Genomic DNA, 27,477 nt, shown 5'->3' on the forward strand with positions numbered 1-27,477 from the left:
TAATATAAATAGCCCGAATTACTAGGAACCGGAGAGGTCCACACATCGCTATGAATCAACTGAAAAGGAGAAGAAGCTATGGTGGTGGAGTTATTAAACGGAAGGCGGACATGTTTGCCGACACAACATGCATGACAAGTGTGATCCTATATCTTATTACAACTGAAACTGAAACTCCTAAGAATATGACAAAGTGTGACGGGGTTGGGATGAACCAAACGAGCGTGATAGAGATCGACGCCGGCGGAGAGAGCGACCAGTGCGGTGGTGGAGGTGGATGGCGGATGCACCAGATAGAGCTCATCGAGGCTGTCACATCGGCGAAGTACCATCCTGGTTCGAGCGTCCTTGACATAAAAGCCAAGCTCATCAAATTCAACAGTAACAGGATTTTCACGAGTTAAACAATGAACGGAAACAAGATTCTTAATAAGATGAGGTGACACAAGAATGTTAGACAAAGTAATAGGAATAGAAGTAGAAGGAAAAGAAGTGTGCCCGACATGTGTGATAGGTAGTGAGGAACCGTCACCGACAATGATGCGGCGGTCGGTGGTGACAGGAGTGAAGGAGGCAAGATTACCAGGATGAGCAAACATGTGAGCCGTAGCCCCGATGTCCATGTACCAATCACCGCCTCCAGTGTAGTTGTTCGGCGTAGGTGCAGCGTGCAGCGCAGCGAGGAGCGCCGGATCCCAAGGTGCCGGCGATAGGGCCGGCGAGGGCGGCGGCAGGGCCGCAGGGAGACCGTAGGCGCCGCTCATCTGTGACGGTGGGTATCCTCCGTACAGCTGTGGAGCCGCGTAGTACGCCTGGTGCGCCGGTGGGCGCGGCACGGGAAGCGTCGGTGCAGGAGCCCATGGAACTGGCATGGTGTACGCATGGACGACACCAGTCCACAGGTTGCAGCCGGAGGCCCATGGGGGCGGCACCTAGAGCGGCTGCGGCGCCGAAAACTGCTGCTGCTGCTGGCCAGCTTGCTGCGGCTGCTGGTGCTGCTGCTGTCCGCCGCGGCGGCCACTGCGCCAGCCCCCGCGGCGCTTTTCAGCGGGAGGAGCGGGGGGCGCAGGCAGGCCGTACGGCAGTGGCAGGAGCCCCGGCTGCTGGGGCACCGGGAAGGGTGCCTGATGATGCTGTTGGGATGCCGGGGCAGCGGGAGGCGTCGGAGGCCCGCCGCGGGTGGTACCGGCGGTGAGGGCGGTGTGGATGGCGCGCGTCTTCACCTGCTTCATCCGCCGCTCCTACAAGCGGAGGTACGCAACGAACTTGGCGAAAGACGAGTTGGGGATGAGGCTGAGGTTCCCCGCGGCGTTACCGAAGTCCTCGTTAAGCCCGACAGTGAGCGTGCTGAGGAGGAGGTCATCATCGACCTTGGCGCCGATATCACGAAGCTCGTCAGCGAGAGTCTTAAGGCGGCGACAATAGTCGTCGATGGAGGTGTTGTCCTGATGACACCCAAAGAACTCTTGCTGCAGAAAAACGCGACGCTGGAGCTTGTTGTCGGTGAAGAGCCCGTTTTCATTGGTCCACCGGGCGCATAACTATCTCACCGGTTCTCGCCCCTATGCTCCACGGACGCGTCCTGGAAAGAGGACTGGCGTAGTCGAGTTGCTCCTCATACTCGACGTGGGGTGCATTGATGGTGCTAGCGCGCGTCAGCACTTGACTGAGCCGTGTCGATGGTGGATTGGCCAGGGAGAGAGAACCTGCTGTCCGTGATGGGAGACCAGGGCGTACTCAGTGCGCATGGAGCAGGGCTGGACGTCCGGGTTTAGGGCGCGTTCACCTTCTCCAATAGGATCGAGGGTCCTTCCCGGCACAACGGAGGGGAAAATGCAGCTAGACTTTTCATGGATGGTCCAGGTGGTGCGGCTCCAGGCATGAAAGACTCCCCAGCTTTGTGAGTGGCACTGTTGCCGTGACCTTGCCGAAGTTGATCTGACGCTTCTGCGCGATCGTCGTGATCTGTGTATAATCGGTCACAGATTGGCCGGTGGGTTTGAATCTTGTTTTTGGCCCTGTGACATGCGCTCTGGCCTGAGGCCGAGAGTCGGAGGTTGGGGTGCGCGATGGAATCCTTGGAAGATCAAGTCTCCTCGGATGAGCGACATAATTCAAGTTTCCAAAACTAATCTGGTGACTTGGGGCGTAGCTTGTCGATCTGCTCTAGATGGCCAAGCGAGTTGGCCCGCAGTGCGAAGCCACCGAACACAAAGATCTGGACCGGGGAGGAAAATCTCCCAGGGCAGCATTGTTGTAGATGATTGATGGAGCCATCGAACCTTCACGGCGACGACGCAGTCCGGACTACTGCATGGCAATGAAGTAGCCGCGAATGCTCGCTCGATAGTGTCAAAACCGGCTCGGGCGATCTCGCGTATGCGGACAATACTCGCACAACGGTGCTCTAGGTCGATCGGGCATAACAGGAGTATTGGCGGGGTACTACGATGTCGATCGCTTTACTAAGTGTCGGAACCCTGCTAGGATTAATGGACGGTACGTACCCCTAACTTCCTGGTTTGATGATCTACGGATCGTGATAATAATGAGATTACAGGAGTTGACTCTACACGAGATTCGTATGGCTAAAACCTACGATCGTCTAGCTGCCGTGTCGTGATTGCTGGTTATTGCCTTACGCGACGGAAGACTTCGGCTGTTGTATAGAACCAAAGGGCTTGACGGATGTACAAATCGGGGGTTTACAAACGAAAGAATCTACAGTATTCCCGAGCGAACGCCAATGTGTACCATCAGCGCGCAAAGGAAGTCCCATGGCGGCGAGGTTGCGGATGGAACGAGTGGGAGACGAGCTCGCTGTCGTGATCTCATATCTACATACCCACTCTTAGTTCTGGCCATGGTTTGCACTAGTGGGCGGTCGCGGGCGACGCCGAAGGACCCTTATCCAGGATCCGATTCTACCATCTTCTGCGACACAGCGCTCCTAGTAGGCAGTGCATGAGATTAAAGTCTACTGTAGCGGCTTGGACAACATAGCTATCGCGCTGTACTGCTATTTGAAGTGGCACGCCCGTGAAATAACCGTGCTACTGATATATAACCGCGTTTATGAGCGAAAAGCAGCGGATATAGCACGTCGGCTGGACTACGCATGCGTAAGTGCGCTCGCTACTATGTTGTCAAGCGGGCAGCGCACATGGCGTAGAGCCCATCGCTCTTGAGCAGTTGCGTTCTGGCCGCCGGGCGCTGGCGTCCCGGCAAGCTAGATTGATGCCTTAATTAGCCTAGCACTAATTCTCTTGACACACGTTTCATAGTTGTATGTATGAACTTACGCTAACACCCCGTATATTTATACTTGCGCTTCCCGCCATGTATGCCAGGCTACCTGACTCCCTTCCTATCTGCAAGCTGCACTCTCCCATACGTCAGTCACTCTGCCCGCGCCGATACCCGTTCGTCACCTCCGCCGCAAGTCGTCGATCCCGTTGTCCATCTCACCTGAACTCGATTCTATACACCTACCCTTACATTAGCATCCTGCTCTGCCTATATCCCAACAGACGTCCTTATAACTATGCCCTCCCTCCTTCCTCACGAATTCATTACTCTACACACCCAGCCGCACCTATCTCCTCGTCCATCCGCCTACCAAGGTTCCGCCTCCCTGACTCCCTCAGACTGCCTTTGAAGACACCAATTCCGGAGCCTGCCTTTCTCCCTTCTCTTTTCACGAGGAATTTCCCGACTGACAACCTCTTTCTGCTCTCTTCTCCTCCTGCTCCCTTCTCCACTTGTCTCTGTTCTCGGCAAATTGTAAGGAGTTCAATTGTTGAGTATTGTCTAGAAGTAGGCATTTTTGCGATAGGATGTAATGTGTATTTTTGCTACCACTGTTTTAGAATGAATTGTTTTTATGCCTATAGAGTAATTTTAGGTCTGTTTTGAATCTAAAGTCATCAATTATACTATTTAACGGAATTTTTTTTGCTAGGCATGTGGTTGATGAAAGCGTAGAAAGTTTAGTTGTAGTGCTTGCCGAGGTAGTAGAATGTTGCTCTCTGCAAGTGTGTCTTAATAGAACAGTTTAGTATTGTAGTTACGGTGTAACTCAAATAACCTTGTTAATAGTAGAATTAAATAATCTAACTAGTTTTTAGTTCATATCTTTGTCATTATTAAGATATCTTAAGAGTACCTTTTTATTGAATAGATTTGTTGTGTATAGTTCGTATAGTATAAGCTATCATGCAATTATATTTTCATCTATCCTTGTTAAAATTAAATCGTTCAGAATATGAAACACTGTGATGGTCTAGTTAGCTGTATCAGTATTTGTTGTTATTATTTTATCTTATGAGAATCTTGAGTCCGGATTATTAATGATAAACTTAATAGGTTTTTGCTTTGCAGAATCAAGAGCCGTTCTTATTACTTCATCTTTTCCCTACATTCTCACATTTCTCTCGGTTTTATTACGAGGATCACCTCCCGCGTTCTCTCCCAGACTTGATAGTGATGCCGACCAGCCAAATTCTCTCAATGATACAATAATAGAAGATATCACTTAAGACAAGAAAAGTATCATTGATGTAGATCGAAACAAGAAGCAGATTTCCCTTGCGTGTGTTGCAATAGATAATACTCTATAAGTGTTGCTCCTCACAGACGCCCGGATATTCCGTCATATTTAGATTCCGCCTGTGCCACAGTTCACCTCCATGTCACTTATGTTACGTAATGAATCCGCGTGTGTGCATTTTTAAGTGTTTTAGGACAAACATTTTTAATGAGTGTTTGACTTAATATTATCTCTTATCGCGAAATGTTTCCTACGGAAAAAACATCGAGCGCAAGAGTCTGAAATATTGATCCGTCGTATTGTGAGGAAACTACGCTCCGATGACGAATTCTTCCTTTCCTCTTTCTCTGCCTGTTCAATCCTGTGTGATCTCCGATAGACGATCTCGTAGACACATACTCGCTAACCTGTGGCTTAGAACTTGTCACAAAAATCTCGACCTAATTCTAACTGTTCTATTTCGATGACTACGACGTACTCGTTATACATCTATCTGAGCCACTCTCTCCCCCTCGCTGAATTTCTCCGAGTGAGAGCGTCACCGAGCCACTCGGCTTATCACGCGAAAGCAAACTTGGACCCGAGAGAACAGGCCCGCTTCAGTCCTACCGTGCGAGGCGTCCTGCATCGGGCTTCTCGCGGCGTCGCTAATCTTCAGCTCGCTAGTCGTAGTCCAGGTCCGGCACCCGAACGGCGACGCTCAGTGCTTCGCTATAACTACAACACTAGGATTGGATGGTGTCTAGCGTAGGTCGTATCAGATACCGTATCTAATCTCTATCTTATGGAATTCTGTTCTATTCTTGTAAGGTTCAATTTTGCATTTTATAGAAAGAATATTTCAATCTGTCGCGACAACACTTGTCATGAGGTAACTGTAAAGAGGCCAATATTCTGAAGAAAGAAAGAGGATTCCTCTCGCAACCTAAAATTGAAACATTTTTACTTGAATTGGCGTTTAGCTGCTTTCGGCGAAATTGGCTCTCTGCGTCTCAACTCAAGCAATTATCCAATTATTTTTTCATCTGTGTGCCCTCTCCGATGAGATTTCTGTCATATGGCCGTCTCGTTATTCTTTCTGATAAGCGTTTTTGGCTTCGATCTCCGAATATTGCTTTGCACGAAAGTTCTGCTTCGTTTGTGCTGTGGAACTCCCTTCGTAGAAGTGTAAACTTATTGGTTCAACTTTTCGATCTTAGATGGATGTTCTACTCTAATATTAATACCTTTTTTATCCTGATGTTCGTTATGCAAAGTTCTCTCCAGGCGAAATTAGCACCTGTTTACTATACATTCTGGTCGAGGAATTTATTAGACAAATAATACCGTCGAATCGACTAATGATTGTGCTATCTTTTCCCAACTCAATACGCCCACAATCTCAAACAGTATACGCTGTTGACAAATCTCTCTCTCTATTTTGGTTTACAGTAGTCTAGCGATTGCGATCCTTATTTTCTATATCTAACGTCTTTACATAAGTAGGCCTATTATCGCGGGGTGTTTAGGACCGTATACGTATGTAAGGTGAGTTATGCATATCTATTGATCGCTTTTGTTTATGTGGACCGAGTGAGATATGCGCTGCTACGGCGCTCACGAGTGGCGCTGCATCTATTTTAGCTTCGCTCTCACTTAAATGATTAAACTATTTAGTCACCTTGTTATATTTGATTCTAACTGTGGACTCTGTATATAAGTGTTCTGTGCGAAGAAAAACCAATAAAATCGAACTTAGATTCATGTGTTGATTTGGGCTCTCGCCACTTGAGTTAGTTTTCAGCCCTCCTTATCTGAGTACATACGTTGATACTGGTAATTAGCCTTACTCTACTCTCCTCAACCATCGTCTTCTTCTTCTTCCACATATCATAGTTATGCAGAAACCAAATCAAAAATACTCCTGTCATTGTCGCGCCACGACTGTGTGGTCGTGCCCTGAGCCAGCCTTCGTCCATCTTAACACCATAGTTCATCACGCACAACCTATCGCCCTATGCTGCCCTACTAGTTGTGCGGCCAATAAAAAACCCTAAGACTCTGTTAGTCCTCTACCAGCCGTGGCCACTCGCAAATGTTTTTCTCCTCGGGTGCGCCAAACTTGTGGTGATACACTCGACACTATAACCTGCTGTAACGCATAGATATGCACTAGTGTGACGCAGCTCGCTCTCATAGCTAAAGTCGTGTGCTTACCATTCCCTGTCCATCTCACATGCGCCTATCTACAGATGGTGCGCCACTGCTATATGTGGGCGCCATTGGTCCAATTAGCTATAGCCCTTTCCCTAGAGTGCCCCCCTCGGATGCCCTGATCCCCCCCCCCTTTCTCAGCATTAAGCCGAGGAACTCCGCGTTTCTACGTTGTCGAGTCACTAATACACAACGAGACTCATGTTGCTCAGAATTACATCAAAATGAGTTGTCACCTATCTTTTCACGGCCTTAATTGTTTTTCTTAGCAAATCTCACCATAGCTCTTACATACTCCCCAAAACTGTCTCTGAAGGACAAACCGATAGAGTGCCCTCGAATAGATCCGATGATAATACTAAGTTTCTCTTAATATTTAGCACCTTTGAGTAGTGCATCTGTTGGAGTGTTGATAGTCTGTAGGACTTTTCATGCAACCTCGCGTTGATCCAAAATTAGTACATATTGTTGTAGATCACTGTGTAAATGATTAAAATAGACTCGATGGTTTGAACTACGATGATGAATACAACTACGCCACAGATAGGTCTGCTGATTCATAAGCGTATGCGTTTGACTTAGACTAGCGGTTGACTCTCACGACATGATTATGGTTTTCTGCCATCAATGAAATAGACGGTGATGTCTAGCAGTACTTGTCCGATGTATCCGGCGGCGCTCACTTCCTACTTAGGAGAGCACGAAGTGCTGATCGCTTTGCACACATATCGAGATTCGTCAGATCGCATTGGCGACTGCCGAGTATTTCGATCAGACGCATTCGGTCTCTGTTTGCCCTTATATCCTCCGGATTTCTCCTACAAACCTATGCCGTACCTGTCTGTATATGAAGCTCCTCGTGCTAAAATCCACTGCTCCGAGTTGTCATAATGCAAGAAGCCTTCCCGCCCTCTCACGAGAGTACTTGCGGAGAATTTTTGGAAATGCTACACTTATATGTGCTGTGTTACAACCTGGGTTGTCTCTGATGGGTCCTACCTCGGTGCAGGTGTCGATATGTTCCTAGCTGCTACAGCGCTGTCGTATCGTAGCTCTAGACTCGGCTTCCGGTTGCCTTGCTGCGCAAGTTCTCAGCGATGCTACTTCGTGGGATGAGGCAGCCGTTAGGGCGGTAACTGTTTCACACTGATGCTTAGTGGATTCTCGCTCGCTCTGCTGACTGTCCATGCTCTACGATAACCTCATGTCTCGTTTCTTTGAATTGGTTCGAGCAGGGTGTCGTCGCAGGACGTGCCAACGGACCTCATCGTCCGGGTCGCCGGCGCCGCCTTCCCTCTACATAAGGTTAGTCGTCTTCCACCTCCCGGTCGATCTCTCCAACTCCTCCTCACGTGTGTACAAGAAAAAAGTGTCGCCGGTGATCATGGTCTGACGTGGGCACAACTAAATGCTTCCCGTGCAGGCGGTGATGGTGCCCAAGTGTGGCTACATCCGCAAGGCCGTCGCCATGGCCACGCGCCCCGACCACGCGGCGACCGTCGAGATCGAGCTCCACGGCCTGCCGGGCGGCGCCGACGCCTTCGAGAAGGCCGCGCGCTACTGCTACGGCGCCAACTTCGAGATATCCGCTCGCAACGCCGCCCCCCTCCTCTGCGCCGCCGCGTTCCTCGACATGCAGCCGGCCGACGGCGGCCTCGCGCGCCGCGTTGAGGAGTTCCTCGCGCAGGCGGGTCTCCGGACGCTGCCCAACGCGATCGCCGTGCTGCGGTCCTGTGAGGGCCCGCTCCTCGTGGCCGCCGAGGAGCTCGGCGTCGCCCGGCGCGCGGCCGACGCCGTGGCCCTGCGGATCTGCAACGAGGTGCTTTTCCCGACGCGGTCGCCGCCGGAGTGGTGGGCGTCGGAGCTCGCAGCTCTCTCGCCAGCGTCGTTCCACAGGGTCTTTGCGGCGCTGCGCTGCCGACGCGCCGGTCCTGAGGTGCTCGTCGCCGCGGCCACCGCCTACGCGGAGCTCCTGCTGGCCGACGGCAAAGCTTCCGACCACCGCGCCCTCCTCGAGTCTGTTGTCGCCGTGCTCCCTTCAGCGGACGACGCGCCCCTTCCCGCAGCGTTCCTCTGCCGCCTCCTGCACGACGCCGTCACCTCCGAGGCCTCCGCCAAGACGTGCCGCGACCTGGAGCTCCGCCTCGCGGCCGTGCTCGACCAGGCCACAGCGGGCGACCTGCTCGCCTTGGCACTCGATGGCGCTGGTGAGCGCGTCATTAACACCGAATCGCTCCGGCGTGTGGTCGCCGCGTTTGTGGAGCGCGAGTCCGGTGCCGGACGGAACAGGAGGGCGTCGCTGTCCGGAGCGGCGTCGCTGTCCGGAGCGGCGGCGCTGGGCGCAGGGGCGCTGCAGAAGGTGGCCAAGATGGTGGACGAGGTGGCGGCGGAGATCGCGACGGACGAGTCCCTGCCGATCTCCAAGTTCGTGGGCGTCGCCGGCGCTGTGCCCAAGGACGCCCGCGCCACCCACGACTGCCTCTACCGCGCCGTGGACATCTACCTCAAGGCGCACCCGGAGCTGGACGAGATCGAGCGGGAGAAGGTGTGCAGCGTCATGGACACCCTCAAGCTCTCCTACACGGCGCGCATCCACGCGTCCCAGAACAAGCGCCTGCCGCTCCAGGCCGTGCTCAGCGCACTCTACTACGACCAGCTCAAGCTCCGCAGCGCCGGCGTCGGCCACGACGACGAGGATAGCGATGCGCGGTCGGAGGCCGGGTCGGCGCGCATGCAGGCCAAGGCGGACGCGGCGCTGGCGCGGGAGAACGAGGCACTGCGGTCGGAGCTGGCCCGGATGCGGGCGCACTTGTCGTCCGGCGTGCAGCAGAGCAAGGGGAGCGGCTCGAGGACGGCGGCGACGGCGACAGTGCCGGGGAAGAAAGCGAGCTTCTTCGGGTCGATGTCACGCACGCTGAGCCGGCTGAACCCGTTCAGGGCCGGCGGCGGGTGGTCCAAGGACACGTCGAGCATCCGTGACAGTAGGGGCGGCGCCATGAATGTGGTCAAGCCCAAGCGGAGGAGGTCCTCCATAAGCTAAGACTCAATATATATCATCCATGATGAGATAGGTGCATGTAATTCGGTCTCATTTCATTCGTATGATCACTGGTGTGTACTGTGCGTGTAGAGGAAGATCATGATCGTAGTTCTCATGATTCTTCCCTTTTTTTCAGTTAGTTTGTGTCATCTATTGTACTACTAATCTACTATGTACTGTATGATGTATGTTGGGCATTGTATATTAGTAGAAAGAAGAAGTGTTCAATTCAACTATACTTCCTCCGTGGATTGGCAATTTGGGACCAGCTCTCTGGATTTAACATGAACTTTCAAAAGGGGTAAAATGGTTCAGATCTTGTAACTGAAAAGGGATGATTCAGTTCGGTTGTAGTACGTGGTAAATTTTCTGATGGGCTTGAATGACAGCTGCTTCGTCACCCCCTAGCTAAGAGTCCTTTGTGACCAGCTCGCGTGTACAGCCGGACACCTCAAACCATCCCTCGTACGTCCGCAGATGCGTGACCGGACATGAGACAGAAGGATAAACATGACCCAACCGGATCCCACATATCATCTTTATACGCTCGGGCGTCCACGAACCCTCATATCCATCTAAAATATGGGGAGGATATGAGGGCTCGCGGACGCGTCGGGGCATTCTGCCATGTAGGACGCGACCCCACCCAAACCATCTTTTCCCTTTCTTTATTCATTTTTTTATTTCTCTCTCTTCATCTTCATCAATCACGTGCAAGTGACCGAACATAAATGACCGGACCTATGAGGAAGAAAATAAGAATCGTTGCTGCACGGATGGGCAAATAGGGGCTCAAAAAGGACACACCCGGTCACTCACCGGGCGCGTCCGCAGGCGTTTGAGGGATCAAATTAGAGATACGTGGCTGAAGATGCTCTTAAACCAATAAAGTGAAGTGAAAAGTTCGTTGTGATTTCAAGAGACCAATATATGATACTAGTCTTTTTTAGTCTGCATATAAGTTTTGTCTGAAGCCAAAGTATCTCTACTTTGACCAGACATGTAAAAAGAAGTATTGGTGTTCAAAATACCAAATCAACACCATTTGATTTATTATGGAATGCAGTTTCATATTTTGTATATTTAGTATTGTAGATGTTGATATTTGAAGTATCGGGATTCACAAAACCAAATCAACATCATTTGATTCATTATGGAATGCAGTTTCATATTTTATATATTCGGTACTGTAGATGTTGATATTTTTTTAATATAAATTTGGTCGAACTTTGAAAAGTTTGATTCGACACAAATTTTATACGCGGAGTAAAAGGACCGGAGAGAGAGTACGAAGTGAAGATAAATGTTGATCAACATGAAACTCGAGAATTATACACTAGATGGTCAACACACAAGCGTATATGTTGTATTGCGTAGAAATTAATTCTGAATAACGTAATATGAATAATCATATACAATGTGTTCCATATATGTATATGTATATGTGGGTTAGGTGATCGGCCGGCCGAGTAGCGGGTTTTCTCGGTTGTGCATTCATTTGTTCATCATATTGAATACTGATGTGTTTGTTTGTCTTTTCGTTTCTTTTGTTTTTTCTTTGTTTTTTTCATCAGTTTTCTATGTTTTTTTCACTTTGTTATACTTTAGTTTTCTTTGTTTTTCCCATATGTTTTCATCGGTTTTTCTTTTTTTTCTTCATTATACTTCAGTTTCTGTTTTCACTTCTTGGATTTTTTGCTTTTTTTTTCTCATTTCCTTTTTATTCCAACACATGTGTATTTTTTCTTACACATTGTAAGATTTTCATGTAAGTCAAGAATATTTTTTAATACAAGTTTAACATTTGTTTCTTTCAAATATATATTGTTTTGTTGAAATATATGCTTTCATGTCTATTGTTTTCATACACATTATATATTTTTGTATACATCTTAAACATGTTTTACACACATTTAACAATTTTCAGATACATTGTTAACATTTTTTCAAATAAATATGTTGATATCTATTGTTTTCCTACACATTGTACCTTTTGTATACATCAGAAACAATTTTACACACGTTTAACATTTTGAAATACAGTATTAACATTTTTTTCCAATATATGTTTTGATGTCTATTGTTTTCCTACACATTATACCTTTTTGTATACATCAGAAATATTTTTACACATGTTTAACGTTTTGAAATATAGTATTAACATTTTTTTCCAATATATGTTTTGATGTCTATTGTTTTCATACGCATTGTACACCTTTTGTATACATCTAAAACATTTTTGTACAAGTTTTGCATTTTCCATATCATGATTAATTTTTTTCTTCAAATATGTGTTTTGATGTCTAGTTTTTCGTATGCATAGTACACTTTTTCTTATATATCCGGAAAAAAATATGCATGTTTAAGATTTTCTTGAATCACACGAACATTCTTTTACATTGTGTAAACATTTAAAAAATGATATTTTTGAAACGTATAAACAATTTTTAAATGTCACAAGACATTGTTTTTTGAAAGCTATCAATATTTTTTTAAGTTATGCTAACAAAAAAGTACACTGTGTTAACATTTTCCAAATGCTCGATTTTTTAAGTAAAAATGTTATTTTTAATTTCAAAAATATAAATAAAAGTTATTAAAATAAAAAAACAATAAATCATCGTAGTGAATGAAAGAATGCAACAAAGAAATAACTGGGCCGGCCCACTTATAGGTCGCTTCAGGCAATCGCGACCTACAGCTCGCTATAAGCGAGCTATTCTTTGTCTCAAAAAAAGCGAGCTATTCTGAATTACTCTCTGTAATTATAAGGCAGCAATCTATAACCCGTTAATTACGTACACTATTAGATATGCAACATGAAAAATATGTCGACATATAAAACCTAGGTACTAGTGCATGAAGTTCATCTCAGTATGACACATCACTGAAATTAAGCTGTTTATCGAGCAGATAACATAAATAACCTTGAACTTTTTAGGCATAACAAATAGGAATCCCTAAAATATTTCAACTACTTACAGGCTTCAGTGCATGATACGTCAAAAAATGCGTTCACCAAATTGTTGTAGCTTTGAGATTGTATAAGTTTTCTGAAATAGGAATCCGAAAGGGTAAAAGTTTAACAGACGATGCATATGTCGCTCGGTAACTATGCGCCAGATGATATTTGCTCATCTGCTGCCTCAATTTTCAGTTTTGAAGCTAACATAATTAACACAACAATAGCAGAAAAGTAGTAGCTACTTATGCTGTTATCTGATATTCATTCATAGATGAGGCCAGAACAGTTCAACACCCTGACGTTCAACAATTCTGGAATCCAGTAGTTTGACAAAAGGTGCACATATTGTAATAAACTAGACTTACCACCCACCGGTTCAGGTTAGCACGAGCTGCTCTAGGAAACTAACTAGCTAGCTTTTCATACGATTTAAGAAGTACATAATGTTGTCAATCGACTCCGCTTAGAATGAGCTGCTCACCTATGCTCTGCGCAACCTACTTGCCTTCTCGAACACGTCTATTAAGACGGAAGGGCAAGTTCTTTTGAGATTACTGTAACCTTGTGTTGCCATCAAAGCATCCATCTCATCCTTAGAGGCAATAAACTCAATGCACGCTTCCTTAAGCCTGTCACAGTTATGGTGATCAGCTAAAGCCAATGTAGTTGCCAGAGTCTCCATGGCAAGGTTTTTTCCGAGGATGTTTTGACATATCAACTTCAGCCTATCCATGGCATATCTATCGGCAGCCACAAGTAAATGCCGGATCATCTCAACGTAATCATCACCACCAAAATCACCCACATCAGGCAATGAGTCGGTATATACAAAATGCAGTAAGGCCTTGAAAGCAGCAGGCTGCATGTCTTCAACTGTAATGGACTCTGCCTTTCCTTCCTTCATCCCTCCATACATCTCCGCCTCAAAGACAGGTGATCGCGCCGCAAGTATGATCTTGTGTGCGGCAAAAGTCTCTCCGCCAACACTGAATGTCACGTCGGACCCCTTCCCCTCTAACAACAGCTTGCCGAAATGATCTGATAAGTTCGACGATGACACCTTGATTTCAGAGCTCCCGGTTGTTTTTGTCACCTGCGATTGTTTGATGACTGTGAGTACACATTCAATTGTCAAGCTATCATCCTTAATGTACTCTGATGCTTCCAGCTCCAGCTCACTCCTTTCAATAGACCCTCCACATTCTGGGAAAACACGATTATTGTAGTCGAACACTGACGGGGTTGGTTGAGACGGATACCAAATACTCTTTGGCAACCCAGTATCCTTGTTAACCAGTCGCAGATCACAGGATGCCCGCGCCACCCCCTTGCTCTTGCCCGTGAGGTCGCGCGAAACCGACACGCAAACGCAATCGGCGTATGATATGTTGGCTCCGTCAGGGTAGAAGCGGATGGTCCAGTCGTAGCCGCCGACGGTGAAGATGGCCGACTGGACGAACTTGCCGATTCCCAGGCCCTTCTCGAGGCTGTACCCGACGATCTCCAAGACGTGCGTTCCCTTCGCCGTCTCCGTGGTACACCTCGACGAGGACTTGGATTCGAGTGCCATCAGCCCTGCAACCAAGAGCCTGGAGCCCGTAATGCGGATCTGAGAATACGAGAGGAAAGTACACAGCTTTGTCGAGGACAAGAGGAGTTGGGGAAGAAACGAGAGGGCGAGTGGAGTACCTTGGCAAGTCGGCAGAGGAGGAGGAGGCGAGGGGCGGCGGCCAAACGGGGAGGGGAGGTCTGAGCAGCTGATGGAAACGGGAGAGGTGAGGTCTGAGCAACCGATGCGAAGGCAACGGGATCTGGCCAGATGGGCTACAAGGGCCGTGCCGTGCTAGCCCAACGGCACGTTCGGCCTGCGTCGCCCGCCAAGGAACGTTTTGACTAAATACCTCAAAAAATGAAGTAAAATTCAGAAGAAGAAAAATAAAAAAATACAGGAAAATAAAAATGAGGCAAAGTGTCATGTGGGATAAATCTTGAGCTTTATTAGTGGTTGCCTCATTAAACCTTCCATCCCTGAGAAAGAAAAAAAGAGTACAAAACCATGCTCTAGATTATACAAAAGGGAAAGGAAATTGCAAAAGAAAATGAAAAAAGTATAATGACTACAAGTATTCTTCCTCTTCTTTGATGGAAAGATCTTTGAATATGGCTTCCAGTTCTTTGTTGTATGCGGTGTATTATGCTCTCCTTCTCGCTGGTTCCTCATATTTCACGGCCATTAGTGTTTTTACCATATCCGGGGTGAGACTGATTCTTCTTTCCTCAAGTACTCTTCCAGCTATGTTGAAAGCAGACTCTAACGATGTCGATGAGATGGGTACTGATAACACATCTCGTGCTAATATGGAAAGCACCATATATGTAAGCTTGTGTTCATGCCACCATTGTTTCATGTTGAAGTCCTCATCATCTTCATTGATGCTGACTCTGTCGCTGTTGAGGTACTTCGCTAACTCCCCACCACCTGCAGGAACACGTGGTAAAGTTGTTGATGCTCCCGTCGAAGAGCTCAAGGCAAAGGAGGAAGAATGAAATACCTTGTTCCACGCTCTTTTTTTTCATACAGTTGGTGTCGGTGGAGGCAGTTGCACCCGAACGCCAAAATACATTTGTCCGTACTTAACGTAAACTTCATAAAGCTTATCACGAACATCAGTGAAATAAGCAGAATAATCTAAATGTAGAGACCCAACTAGTAAAATGATCAAGATTAGCGCTAGATCCAGGATAAATGCAAATATTTTAAATACTTAAGTTTCATGCGAGCAACAACTTATCATTCATCGCTTTCCTATGTGTTCACATGGGTTGCAATGTCTACAATACTATGCACCATTAAAGGAGATGTGGAATAATGACCACATAAAGAAATTATTGCATCATAAAACATCTCCAAAAAACTTAGTCAATATTGAAGCAACATGCCAGGTCACAGGAGTGATTAGCTGTGATCCGTAATTTGCATTCATGAAATTCTAAAAAAGTATCTTTGTCTCGGAGAAGTGACTTGAGCATCATATACGTAGAGTTTCATGTAATAGACAAGTCAAAATTATACTTATGAGGAATTTTCCTACGACAATGCAATATCTCTTGCAGCTTGCAATTCATTGATTACAGTTACTAAAATAAGTGTTGGAAGGGATAAAGGGATTGGCGGAATATGATGGATGTATTATTGAGCCTCGAGGGCGAGTATATATTGTGTACAAGATTTGGAGGGCAAGACGCCTCTCCTAGAGATAGAGTAGGAGACATATTACAAATCCTAGACTACCAAATACATGTATCCCAAATATCTCTAACATCCCCCCACAGTTGTAGCGGAAGCGCCGCGAACAACAGGAGCGTCACGGACGGTCAGACTGGAGAAAATAGCAGCCGACGGGCTAACATCCCCCCGCAGTCATAGCGGGAGCGTCTGAAGGAAATATGCCCTAGAGGCAATAATAAAGTTATTATTTATTTCCTTATATCATGATAAATGTTTATTATTCATGCTAGAATTGTATTAACTGGAAACATAATACATGTGTGAATACATAGACAAATAGAGTGTCACTAGTATGCCTCTACTTTACTAGCTCGTTGATCAAAGATGGTTATGTTTCCTAGCCATAAACATGAGTTGTCATTTGATTAACGAGATCACATCATTAGGAGAATGATGTGATTGACTTGACTCATTCCGTTAGCATAGCACTTGATCATTTAGTATGTTGCTATTGCTTTCTTCATGACTTATACATGTTCCTATGACTATGAGATTATGCAACTCCCGTTTACCGGAGGAACACTTTGTGTGCTACCAAACGTCACAACGTAACTGGGTGATTATAAACGTGCTCTATAGGTGTCTCCGAAGGTACTTGTTGAGTTGGCATATTTCGAGATTAGGATTTGTCACTCCGATTGTCGGAGAGGTATCTCTGGGCCCACTCGGTAATGCACATCACAATAAGCCTTGCAAGCATTGTAACTAATGAGTTAGTTGCGGGATGATATATTACGGAACGAGTAAAGAGACTTGCCAGTAACAATATTGAACTAGGTATTGAGATACCGATGATCGAATCTCGGGCAAGTAACATACTGATGACAAAGGGAACAACGTATGTTGTTATGCGGTTTGACCGATAAAGATCTTTGTAGAATATGTGGGATCCAATATGAGCATCCAAATTCCGCTATTGGTTATTGACCGAAGATGTGTATCGGTCATGTCTACATAGTTCTCGAACCCGTAGGGTCCGCACGCTTAAAGTTCGGTGACGATCGGTATTATGAGTTTTTGTGTTTTGATGTACCGAAGGTAGTTCGGAGTCCCAGATATGATCACGGACATGACTAGGAGTCTCAAAATGGCCGAGACGTAAAGATCAATATATTGGACGACTATGTTCGGACACCGGAAACGTTCCGGAAGGTTTCGGACATATACCGGAGTACCGGGGGTTACCGGAACCCCCCGGGGGGCTTAATGGGCCTACATGGGCCTTAGTGGAAATAGAGGGCAGCAAGGGGAGTGTGGGGCGCCCCCCAATGCCCAAACCGAATTGGTTTAGGGCAAGGGGCCCGGCCCCTCTTTCCTTCTCCTCCTCTCCCTTTCCTTCCCCCTCTCCTACTCCTACTAGGAAAAGGACGAGTCCTACTCCTAGTGGGAGTAGGACTCCCCCTCTTGGCGCGCCTCTCCCTGGCCGGCCGCCTCCTCCCCTTGCTCCTTTATATATGGGGGCAGGGGGCACCCCATAGAGACAACAATTGATCATTGATCTCTTAGCCGTGTGTGGTGCCCCCTCCACCATAATCTACCTCGATCATATCGTAGCGGTGCTTAGGCGAAGCCCTGCGTCGGTAGCATCATCATCACCGTCACCACGCCGTAGTGCTGACGAAACTCTCCTGTGAAGCTTTGCTGGATCGGAGCTCACGGGACGTCATCGAGTTGAACATGTGCAGAACTCGGAGGTGCCGTGCGTTCGGTACTTGGATCGGTCGGATCGTGAAGACGTATGACTACATCAACCGCGTTGTGCTAACGCTTCCACATTCGGTCTATGAGGGTACGTAGACACAATCTCCCCTCTCGTTGCTATACATCACCATGATCCTGTGTGTGCGTAGGAATTTTTTTGAAATTACTACGTTCCCCAACAGTGGCATCCGAGCCAGGTTATTGCGTAGATGTTATATGCACGAGTAGAACACAAGTTAGTTGTGGACGATACAAGTCATACTGCTTACCAGCATGTCATACTTTGGTTCGGCGGTATTGTTGGATGAAGCCGCCTGGACCGACATTACGCGTACGCTTACGCGAGACTGGTTCTACCGACGTGCTTTGCACATAGGTGGCTGGCGGGTGTCAGTTCCTCCAACTTTAGTTGAACCAGTGTGGCTACGCCCGGTCCTTGTGAAGGTTAAAACAACACTAATTTGACAAACTATCGTTGTGGTTTTGATGCGTAGGTAAGAACGGCTCTTGCTCAGCCCGTAGCAGCCACGTAAAACTTGCAATAACAAAGTAGAGGACGTCTAACTTGTTTTTGCAGGGCATGTTGTGATGTGATATGGTCAAGACATGATGCTATATTTATTGTATGAGATGATCATGTTTTGTAACGTAGTTATCGGCAATTGGCAGGAGCCATATGGTTGTCTCTTTATTGTATGCAATGCAATCGCCTTGTAATTGCTTTACTTTATCACTAAGTGGTAGCGATAGTCGTAGAAGCAATAGTTGGCAAGACGACAACGATGCTACGATGGAGATCAAGGTGTCGCACCGGTGATGATGGTGATCATGACGGTGCTTTGGAGATGGAGATCAAAGGCACAAGGTGATGATGGCCATATCATATCACTTATATTGATTGCATGTGATGTTTATCCTTTATGCATCTTATTCTGCTTTGTTTGACGGTAGCATTATAAGATGATCTCTCACTAAATTTCAAGGTAAAAGTTTTCTCCCTGAGTATGCACCGTTGCCAAAGTTCGTCGTGCCGAGACACCATGTGATGATCGGGTGTGATAAGCTCAACGTTCATCTACAACGGGTGTAAGACAGTTTTACACACGCAGAATACTTGGGTTAAACTTGACGAGCCTAGCATATGCAGATATGAACTCGGAACACTGAGACCGAAAGGTCGAGCGTGAATCATATAGTAGATATGATCAACATAGTGATGTTCACCATTGAAAACTACTCCATTTCACGTGATGATCGGTTATGGTTTAGTTGATATGGATCACGTGATCACTTAGATGATTAGAGGGATGTCTATCTAAGTGGGAGCTCTTAAGTAATATGATTAACTGAACTTAAATTTATCATGAACTTAGTACCTGATAGTATTTTGCTTGTCTATGTTATTGTAGATAGATGGCCCGTACTGTTGTTCCGCTGAATTTGAATGCGTTCCTTGAGAAAGCAAAGTTGAAAGATGATGGTAGCAATTACATGGACTAGGTCCGTAACCTCAGGATTATCCTCATTGCTGCACAGAAGAATTACGTTCTGGAAGCACCGCTAGGTGTACCACCCACGCCGGCAACTGCAAACATTGTGAATGCCTGGCAGTCACGTGTTGATGACTACTTGATAGTTCAATGTGCCATGCTTTACGGCTTAGAACCGGGACTTCAACAACGTTTTGAACGTCATGGAGCATATGAGATGTTCCAGGAGTTGAAGTTGATATTTCAAGCAAATGCCCGGATTGAGAGATATGAAGTCTCCAATAAGTTCTATGGCTGCAAGATGGAGGAGAATAGTTCTGTCAGTGAGCATATACTCAGAATGTCTGGGTACTGCAATCGCTTGATTCAACTGGCAGTTAATCTTCCGGATGATAGTGTTATTGACAGAATTCTCCAATCACTGCCACCAAGCTACAAGAGCTTCGTGATGAACTATAATATGCAAGGGATGGATAAGACAATTCCTGAGCTCTTCGCGATGCTAAAGGCTGCAGAGGTAGAAATCAAAAAGGAGCATCAAGTGTTGATGGTTAACAAAACCACCAGTTTCAATAAAAAGGGTAAAGGGAAGAAGAAGGGGAACTTCAAGAAGAACGACAAGCAAGTTGTTGCTCAAGAGAAGAAACCCAAATCTGGACCTAAACCTGAGACTGAGTGCTTCTACTTCAAAGGGACTGGTCACTGGAAGCGGAACTGCCCCAAGTATTTGGCGGATAAGAAGGATGGCAAGGTGAACAAAGGTATATGTGATATACATGTTATTGATGTGTACCTTACTAGAGCTCGCAGTAGCACCTGGGTACTTGATACTGGTTCTGTTGCTAATATTTGCAACTCGAAACAGGGACTATGTATTAAGCGAAGACTGGCTAAGGACGAGGTGACGATGCATGTGGGAAATGGTTCCAAAGTCGATGTGATCACCATCGGCACACTACCTCTACATCTACCTTCAGGATTAGTTTTAGACCTGAATAATTGTTATTTGGTGCCAGCATTGAGCACGAACATTATATGTGGATCTTGTTTGACGCGAGACGGTTATTCATTTAAATCTAAGAATAATGGTTGTTCTATTTATACGAGTAATATATTTTATGGTCATGCACCCTTGAAGAGTGGTCTATTCTTGATGAATCTCGATAGTAGTGATACACATATTCATAATATTGAAGCCAAAATATGCAGAGTTGATAATGATAGTGCAACTTATTTGTGGCACTGCCGTTTAGGTCATATTGGTGTAAAGCGCATGAAGAAACTCCATTCTGATGGACTTTTGGAATCACTTGATTATGAATCACTTGGTACTTGCGAACCATGCCTCATGGGCAAGATGACTAAAACGCCGTTCTCCGGAACTATGGAGCGAGCAACAGATTTGTTGGAAATCATACATACTGATGTGTGTGGTCCAATGAATGTTTAGGCTCGCGGCGGGTATCGTTATTTTCTCACCTTCACAAATGATTTGAGCAGATATGGGTATATCTACTTGATGAAACATAAGTCTGAAACATTCGAAAAGTTCAAAGAATTTCAGAGTGAAGTGGAAAATCGTCGTAACCAGAAAATAAAGTTTCCACGATCTGATCATGGAGGAGAATATTTGAGTTACGAGTTTGGTATACATTTGAAACAATACGGAATAGTTTCGCAACTCACGCCACCTGTAACACCACAGCGTAATGGTATGTCCGAACATCGTAATCGTACCTTACTAGATATGGTGCGATCAATGATGTCTCTTACTGATTTACCGCTATCGTTTTGGGGTTATGCTTTAGAGACGGCTGCATTCACGTTAAATAGGGCACCATGAAAATCCATTGAGACGATGCCTTATGAACTATGGTTTGGCAAGAAACCAAAGTTGTTGTTTCTTAAAGTTTGGGGCCGCGATGCTTATGTGAAAAAGCTTCAACCTGATAAGCTCGAACCCAAATCGGAGAAATGTGTCTTGATAGGATACCCAAAGGAAACTGTTGGGTACACCTTCTATCACAGATCCGAAGGCAAGCCATTTGTTGCTAAGAATGGATCATTTCTAGAGAAGGAGTTTCTCTCGAAAGAAGTGAGTGGGAGGAAAGTAGAACTTGATGAGGTAACTGTACCTGCTCCCCTATTGGAAAGTAGTTCATCACAGAAACCGGTTCCTCTGACACCTACACCAATTAGTGAGGAAGCTAATGATGATGATCATGAAACTTCAGATCTAGTTACCACTGAACCTCGTAGGTCAACCATAGTAAGATCCGCACCAGAGTGGTACGGTAATCCTGTTCTGGAGGTCATCTTGCTAGACCATGATGAACCTACGAACTATGAGGAAGCGACGATGAGCCCAGATTCCGCAAAATGGCTTGAGACCATGAAATCTGAGATGGGACCCATGTATGAGAACAAAGTGTGGACTTTGGTTGACATGCCGGATGATCGGCAAGCCATCGAGAATAAATGGATCTTCAAGAAGAAAACAGACGCTAATGGTAATGTGACTGTCTACAAAGCTCGACTTGTTGCGAAACGTTTTCGACAAGTTCAAGGAGTTGACTACAATGAGACCTTCTCACCCATAGCGATGCTTAAGTCCATCCGAATCATGTTAGCTATTGTCGCATTTTATGATTATGAAATTTGGCAAATGGATGTAAAGACTGCATTCCTGAATGGATTTCTGGAAGAAGAGTTGTATATGATGCAACCTGAAGGCTTTATCGATCCAAAAGGTACTAACAAAGTGTGCAAGCTCCAGCGATCCATTTATGGACTGGTGCAAGCTTCTCGGAGTTGGAATAAACGCTTTAATAGTGTGATCAAAGCATATGGTTTTATGCAGACTTTTGGAGAAGCTTGTATTTACAAGAAAGTGAGTGGGAGCTCTGTAGAATTTCTAATATTATATGTGGATGACATATTGTTGATTGGAAATGATATAGAATTTCTGGATAGCATAAAAGGATACTTGAATAAGAGTTTATCAATGAAGGACCTCGGTGAAGCTGCTTACATATTGGGCATCAAGATCTATAGAGATAGATCAAGACGCTTAATTGGACTTTCACAAAGCACATACCTTGACAAAGTTTTGAAGAAGGTTCAAAATGGATCAGACATAGAAAGGGTTCTTGCCAGTATTACAAGGTGTGAAGTTGAGTAAGACTCAATGCCCGACCACTACAGAAGATAGAGAGAAAATGAAATATGTTCCCTATGCTTCAGCCATAGGCTCTATCATGTATGCAGTCCTGTGTACCAGACCTGATGTGTGCCTTGCTATTAGTTTAGCAGGGAGGTACCAAAGTAATCCAGGAGTGGATCACTGGACAACGGTCAAGAACATCCTGAAGTACCTGAAAAGGACTAAGGATATGTTTCTCGTTTATGTAGGTGACAAAGAGCTCATTGTAAATGGTTACGTTGATGCAAGCTTTGACACTGATCCAGACGATTCTAAATCAAAAATCGGATACGTGTTTATATTGAATGGTGTAGCTGTCAGTTGGAGCAGTTCTAAACAGAGCATCGTGGCGGGATCTACATGTGAAGCAGAGTACATTGCTGCTTCAGAAGCAACAAATGAAGGAGTCTGGATGAAGGACTTCATATCCGATCTAGGTGTCATACCTAGTGCATCGGGTCAAATGAAAATCTTTTGTGACAATACTGGTGCAATTGCCTTGGCAAAGGAATCCAGATTTCACAAGAGAACCAAGCACATCAAGAGATGCTTCAACTCCATCCGGGATCAAGTCCAGGTGGGAGACATAGAGATTTGCAAGATACATACGGATCTGAATGTTGCAGACCCGTTGACTAAGCCTCTTCCACGAGAAAAACATGATCAACACCAAGGGTGTTAGAATCATTACTGTGTAATCTAGATTATTGACTCTGGTGCAAGTGGGAGACTGAAGGAAATATGCCCTAGAGGCAATAATAAAGTTATTATTTATTTCCTTATATCATGATAAATGTTTATTATTCATGCTAGAATTGTATTAACCGGAAACATAATACATGTGTGAATACATAGACAAACAGAGTGTCACTAGTATGCCTCTACTTGACTAGCTCGTTGATCAAAGATGGTTATGTTTCCTAGCCATAGACATGAGTTGTCATTTGATTAACGGGATCACATCATTATGAGAATGATGTGATTTACTTGATCATTCCGTTAGCTTAGCACTTGATCGTTTAGTATGTTGCTATTGCTTTCTTCATGACTTATACATGTTCCTATGACTATGAGATTATGCAACTCCCGTTTACCGGAGGAACACTTTGTGTGCTACCAAATGTCACAACATAACTGGGTGATTATAAAGGTTCTCTATAGGTGTCTCCAAAGGTACTTGTTGAGTTGGCATATTTCAAGATTAGGATTTGTCACTCCGATTGTCGGAGAGGTATCTCTGGGACCACTCGGTAATGCATATCACTATAAGCCTTGCAAGCATTGTAACTAATGAGTTAGTTGCGGGATGATGTATTACGGAACGAGTAAAGAGACTTGCCAGTAACGAGTATGAAGATACCGACGATCGAATCTCGGGCAAGTAACATACCAATGACAAAGGGAAAAACGTATGTTGTCATTATGGTACGACCGATAAAGATCTTCGTAGAATATGTGGGAACCAATATGAGCATACAAGTTCCGTTGTTGGTTATTGACCAGAGAGGTGTCTCGGTCATGTCTACATAGTTCTCGAACCCGTAGGGTCCGCACGCTGAATGTTCAATGACGATTTTGTATTATATGAGTTATGTGATTTGGTGACTGAATGTTGTTCGGAGTTCCATATGAGATCACAAACATGACGAGGAGTCTCGAAATGGTCGATAGTTAAAGATTGATATATAGGACGATAGTATTCGGGCACCGGATGTGATTCGGAGTGTACCGGGGGGTTACCGGAACCCCCCGGGGATTAATGGGCCTTATGGGCCATAGGAGGGGAGCACAACATCCCACAAGGGGTGGCATCACCCCCTAAGGAAGGAGAATAGGAGAAGGAGGAGGGGGTTCGCCCCCCTTCCTTCCTCCTCCCTCTCTTCCCTTTTCCCCCTTCCGATAAAAAGGAAAGGGGGGGGGGGCAAATTGGAATAGGGCCCCCAAGTAGGATTCCTCCTACTCAGGGCGCCCAAGGCAGCTCCCCTCCCCTCCCACCTATATATATGTGGGGAGAGGACGCCTAGAAGACACATCAACAACTGTTAGCCGTGTGCAGCGCCCCCTCCACAGTTTACGCCTCGGGTCATATTGTCGTAGTGCTTAGGCGAAGCCCTGCGCGGATCAATTCACCATCACTGTCACCACGCCATTATGCTGACGGAACTCTCCCTTGACACTTTGCTAGATCAAGAGTTCGAGGGATGTCATCGAGTTGAACGTGTGTAGAACTCGAAGGTGTCGTACGTTCGGTGCTTGATCGATCGGAACGAGAAGAAGTTCGATTACATCAACCGCGTTGTCAAGCGCTTCCATTTTCGGTCTATGAGGGTACGTGGACACACTCTCCCCATCTTGTTGCTATGCATCAACTAGATAGATCTTGCGTGAGCGTAGGAAGTTTTTTGAAATTGCATGCTACGTTACCCAACAGTGGCATCCGAGCCAGGTCTATGCGTAGATGATAAGCACGAGTAGAACAAAAAGAGTTGTGGGCGGTGATCGTTGATGTCGCTTGAAGCTACGTCGGTATTTCCCCAAAGAGGAAGGGATGATGCAGCACAACGGAGGTAGGTATTTCCCTCAGATGTGAAACCAAGGTTATCGAACAAGTAGGAGAACCAAGCAACACAATGTAAACAACACCTGCACACAAATAACAACTTCTCACAACCCGACGTGTTAAAGGGGTTGTCAATCCCTTCCGGGGTACGGCGCCTCAATATAGGAAAACGGACGTGAGGTAAATTTGTAGTAGATTGATAGATTGAACGCTAAATAAAATAAATAAGAATGAATTGCAGCAAGGTATTTTTGTATTTTTGGTTCAATAGATCTGAAAATAAACGCAAAGGAAAATATATCGCAAAGGCAAATAATATGAGAAAGAGACCCGGGGGCCGTAGGTTTCACTGGTGGCTTCTCTCAAGAAAAATAGCAAACGCTGGGTGAACAAATTACTGCTGGGCAATTGATAGAACTTCAAATACTCATGACGATATCCATGCAATGATCATTACATAGGCATCACGTCCAAGATTAGCAGACCGACTCCTGCCTCCATCTACTACTATTACTCCACACTTCGACCGCTATCGAGCATGCATCTAGTGTATTAAGTTCATGGAGAAACAGAGTAATGCAATAAGAACGATGACATGATGTAGACAAGATCTATCTATGTAGAGATAAACCCCCATCGTTTTATCCTTAGTAGCAACGATACATACGTGTCGGTTCCCCTTCTATCACTGGGATCAAGCACCGTAAGATCGAACCCACTACAAAGCACCTCTTCCCATTGCAAGATAAATAGATCAAGTTGACCAAACAAAACCCAAATATCGGAGAAGAAATATGAGGCTATAAGCAATCATGCATATAAGAGATCAAAGAAACTCAAATAACTTTCATGGATATAAAAAGATAGATCTGATCATAAATTCAATGTTCATCCGATCCCAACAAACACACCGCAAAAAGAGTTACATCATATGGATCTCCAAGAGAACACTTTATTGAGAATCAAACAAGAGAGAGGAAGCCATCTAGCTACTAACTACGAACCCGAAGGTCTACAAATAACTACTCACGCATCATCAGAGAGGCACCAATGGAGGTGGTGAACCCCATCCGAGATGGTGTCTAGATTGGATCTGGTGGTTCTGGACTCTGTGGCGGCTAGATCAATATTTGTCGACTCCCCTAGGTTTTCGGGATATTGGGGTATTTATAGAGCAAAGAGGCGGTTCGAGGGGGACCCGAGGTGGGCACAACCCACTAGGGCGCGCCTGGAGACCCAGGCGCGCCCTAGTGGGTTGTGCTCCCCTCGGGGCACCCCCCAGGCGTAGCCAGGGCCCTTGTGTTCCTCCTGGCCCATAAAAAATCTCCGTAAAGTTTCGTGGCATTTGGACTCCGTTTGATATTGATTTTCGGCGATGTAAAAAACATGGAAAACACAACAACTAGCACTTGGCACTATGTCAATAGGTTATACCAAAAAATGATATGAAATGACTATAAAATGATTATAAAACATCCAAGATTGATAATATAACAACATGGAACAATCAAAAAATATAGATATGTTGGAGATGTATCAGCATCCCCAAGCTTAACTCCTACTCGTCCTCGAGTAGGGAAGTGATAAAAACAAAATTTTTGATGTGGAATGCTGCCTAACATGTCATATCATATTCTTTTCTTTATAGCATGGACATTTGGAATTTTATGTTGTTCAAAGCAATAGTCTAGTTTTGACATGAAAATTTAAATACTCAAGCATATCAACAAGTAACCATGTCTTTCAAAATATCAACACTAAAATAAGCTATCCCTAGCCCATCATGCTCAACCATTGATCCATTCATGAAACACACTCGCATATTAGCTACACCCAATACTCAAGTACAATCATATTGCCTCCTAGTTGGTGCTTTTATAAGAGAGATGGAGACTCAAATTCAAAAATAAAAATTGCATAAAGTAAAAGAAAGGCCCTTCGCAGAGGGAAGTAGGGATTTGTAGAGGCGCCAGAGCTCAAAGCGAAAAACTTAGAGATAAAAACATTTTGGGAGGTGTATCCATCCCACCAACGAAAACGACTTAGAGTTCCCAACACTTTCCATGCTAGATATATCATAGGCGGTTCCCAAACAGAAAATAAAGGTTATTCCTTTTTCCACCATACTTTCACTTTCCATGGCTAACCATATCCACGGGTGCCCTCCATACCAACACTTTCCAAGGAATTTATTATTTGAAAACATAAAGTAAATTCATTTTTCATTTTGGGACTGGGCATCCCTAATATATTTGCCTTACTCTTGTGCAATGACAAGTGAATAAACACTCATCGTGAGAATAACACATCTAGCATGGAAAATATTAGCCACCCCTCACCGCTCCACGAGTGAAACGAACACACAAAAGAGAAGTTTATTTTCGAAAAATAGAGATGGCACATGCAAATTTGCTTAGAACGGCAAAAGAATACCGCATATAGGTAGATATAGTGGACTCATGTGGCAAAACGGGGTTAAAGGTTTTTC

At 45.4% G+C, this 27,477-nt stretch overlaps 2 protein-coding genes across 3 annotated transcripts; one reads left to right on the forward strand and one right to left on the reverse strand.

Moving 5' to 3' along the window:
* The first annotated feature begins 7,839 nt into the window (after positions 1-7,839).
* Positions 7,840-10,015, forward strand: LOC125554658 (root phototropism protein 2). The gene is made up of 3 exons (XM_048718144.1): positions 7,840-7,874; positions 7,978-8,047; positions 8,166-10,015. The coding sequence occupies exons 1-3, from the start codon at positions 7,840-7,842 to the stop codon at positions 9,780-9,782; spliced, it is 1,722 nt and encodes a 573-aa protein (XP_048574101.1). The 3' UTR covers positions 9,783-10,015.
* Positions 10,016-12,979: 2,964 nt separating this feature from the next.
* LOC125551098 (BTB/POZ and MATH domain-containing protein 2-like) lies at positions 12,980-14,545 on the reverse strand. Of its 2 annotated transcripts, none has more exons than XM_048714255.1 (2): positions 14,437-14,545; positions 12,980-14,322 (listed from the first exon to the last, which is right to left on the reverse strand). In XM_048714255.1, the coding sequence occupies exon 2, from the start codon at positions 14,315-14,317 to the stop codon at positions 13,229-13,231; it is 1,089 nt and encodes a 362-aa protein (XP_048570212.1). In that variant the 5' UTR covers positions 14,318-14,322; positions 14,437-14,545; the 3' UTR covers positions 12,980-13,228. The 2 variants fall into 2 exon arrangements, with proteins under 2 accessions (XP_048570212.1, XP_048570211.1); XM_048714254.1 differs by having other exon boundaries at positions 12,980-14,336.
* Between the last annotated feature and the right edge of the window lie 12,932 nt (positions 14,546-27,477).

Source organism: Triticum urartu, chromosome 4 (assembly GCF_003073215.2).
Source record: "Triticum urartu cultivar G1812 chromosome 4, Tu2.1, whole genome shotgun sequence".
In the NCBI taxonomy this organism is placed as follows: Eukaryota; Viridiplantae; Streptophyta; class Magnoliopsida; order Poales; family Poaceae; genus Triticum; species Triticum urartu.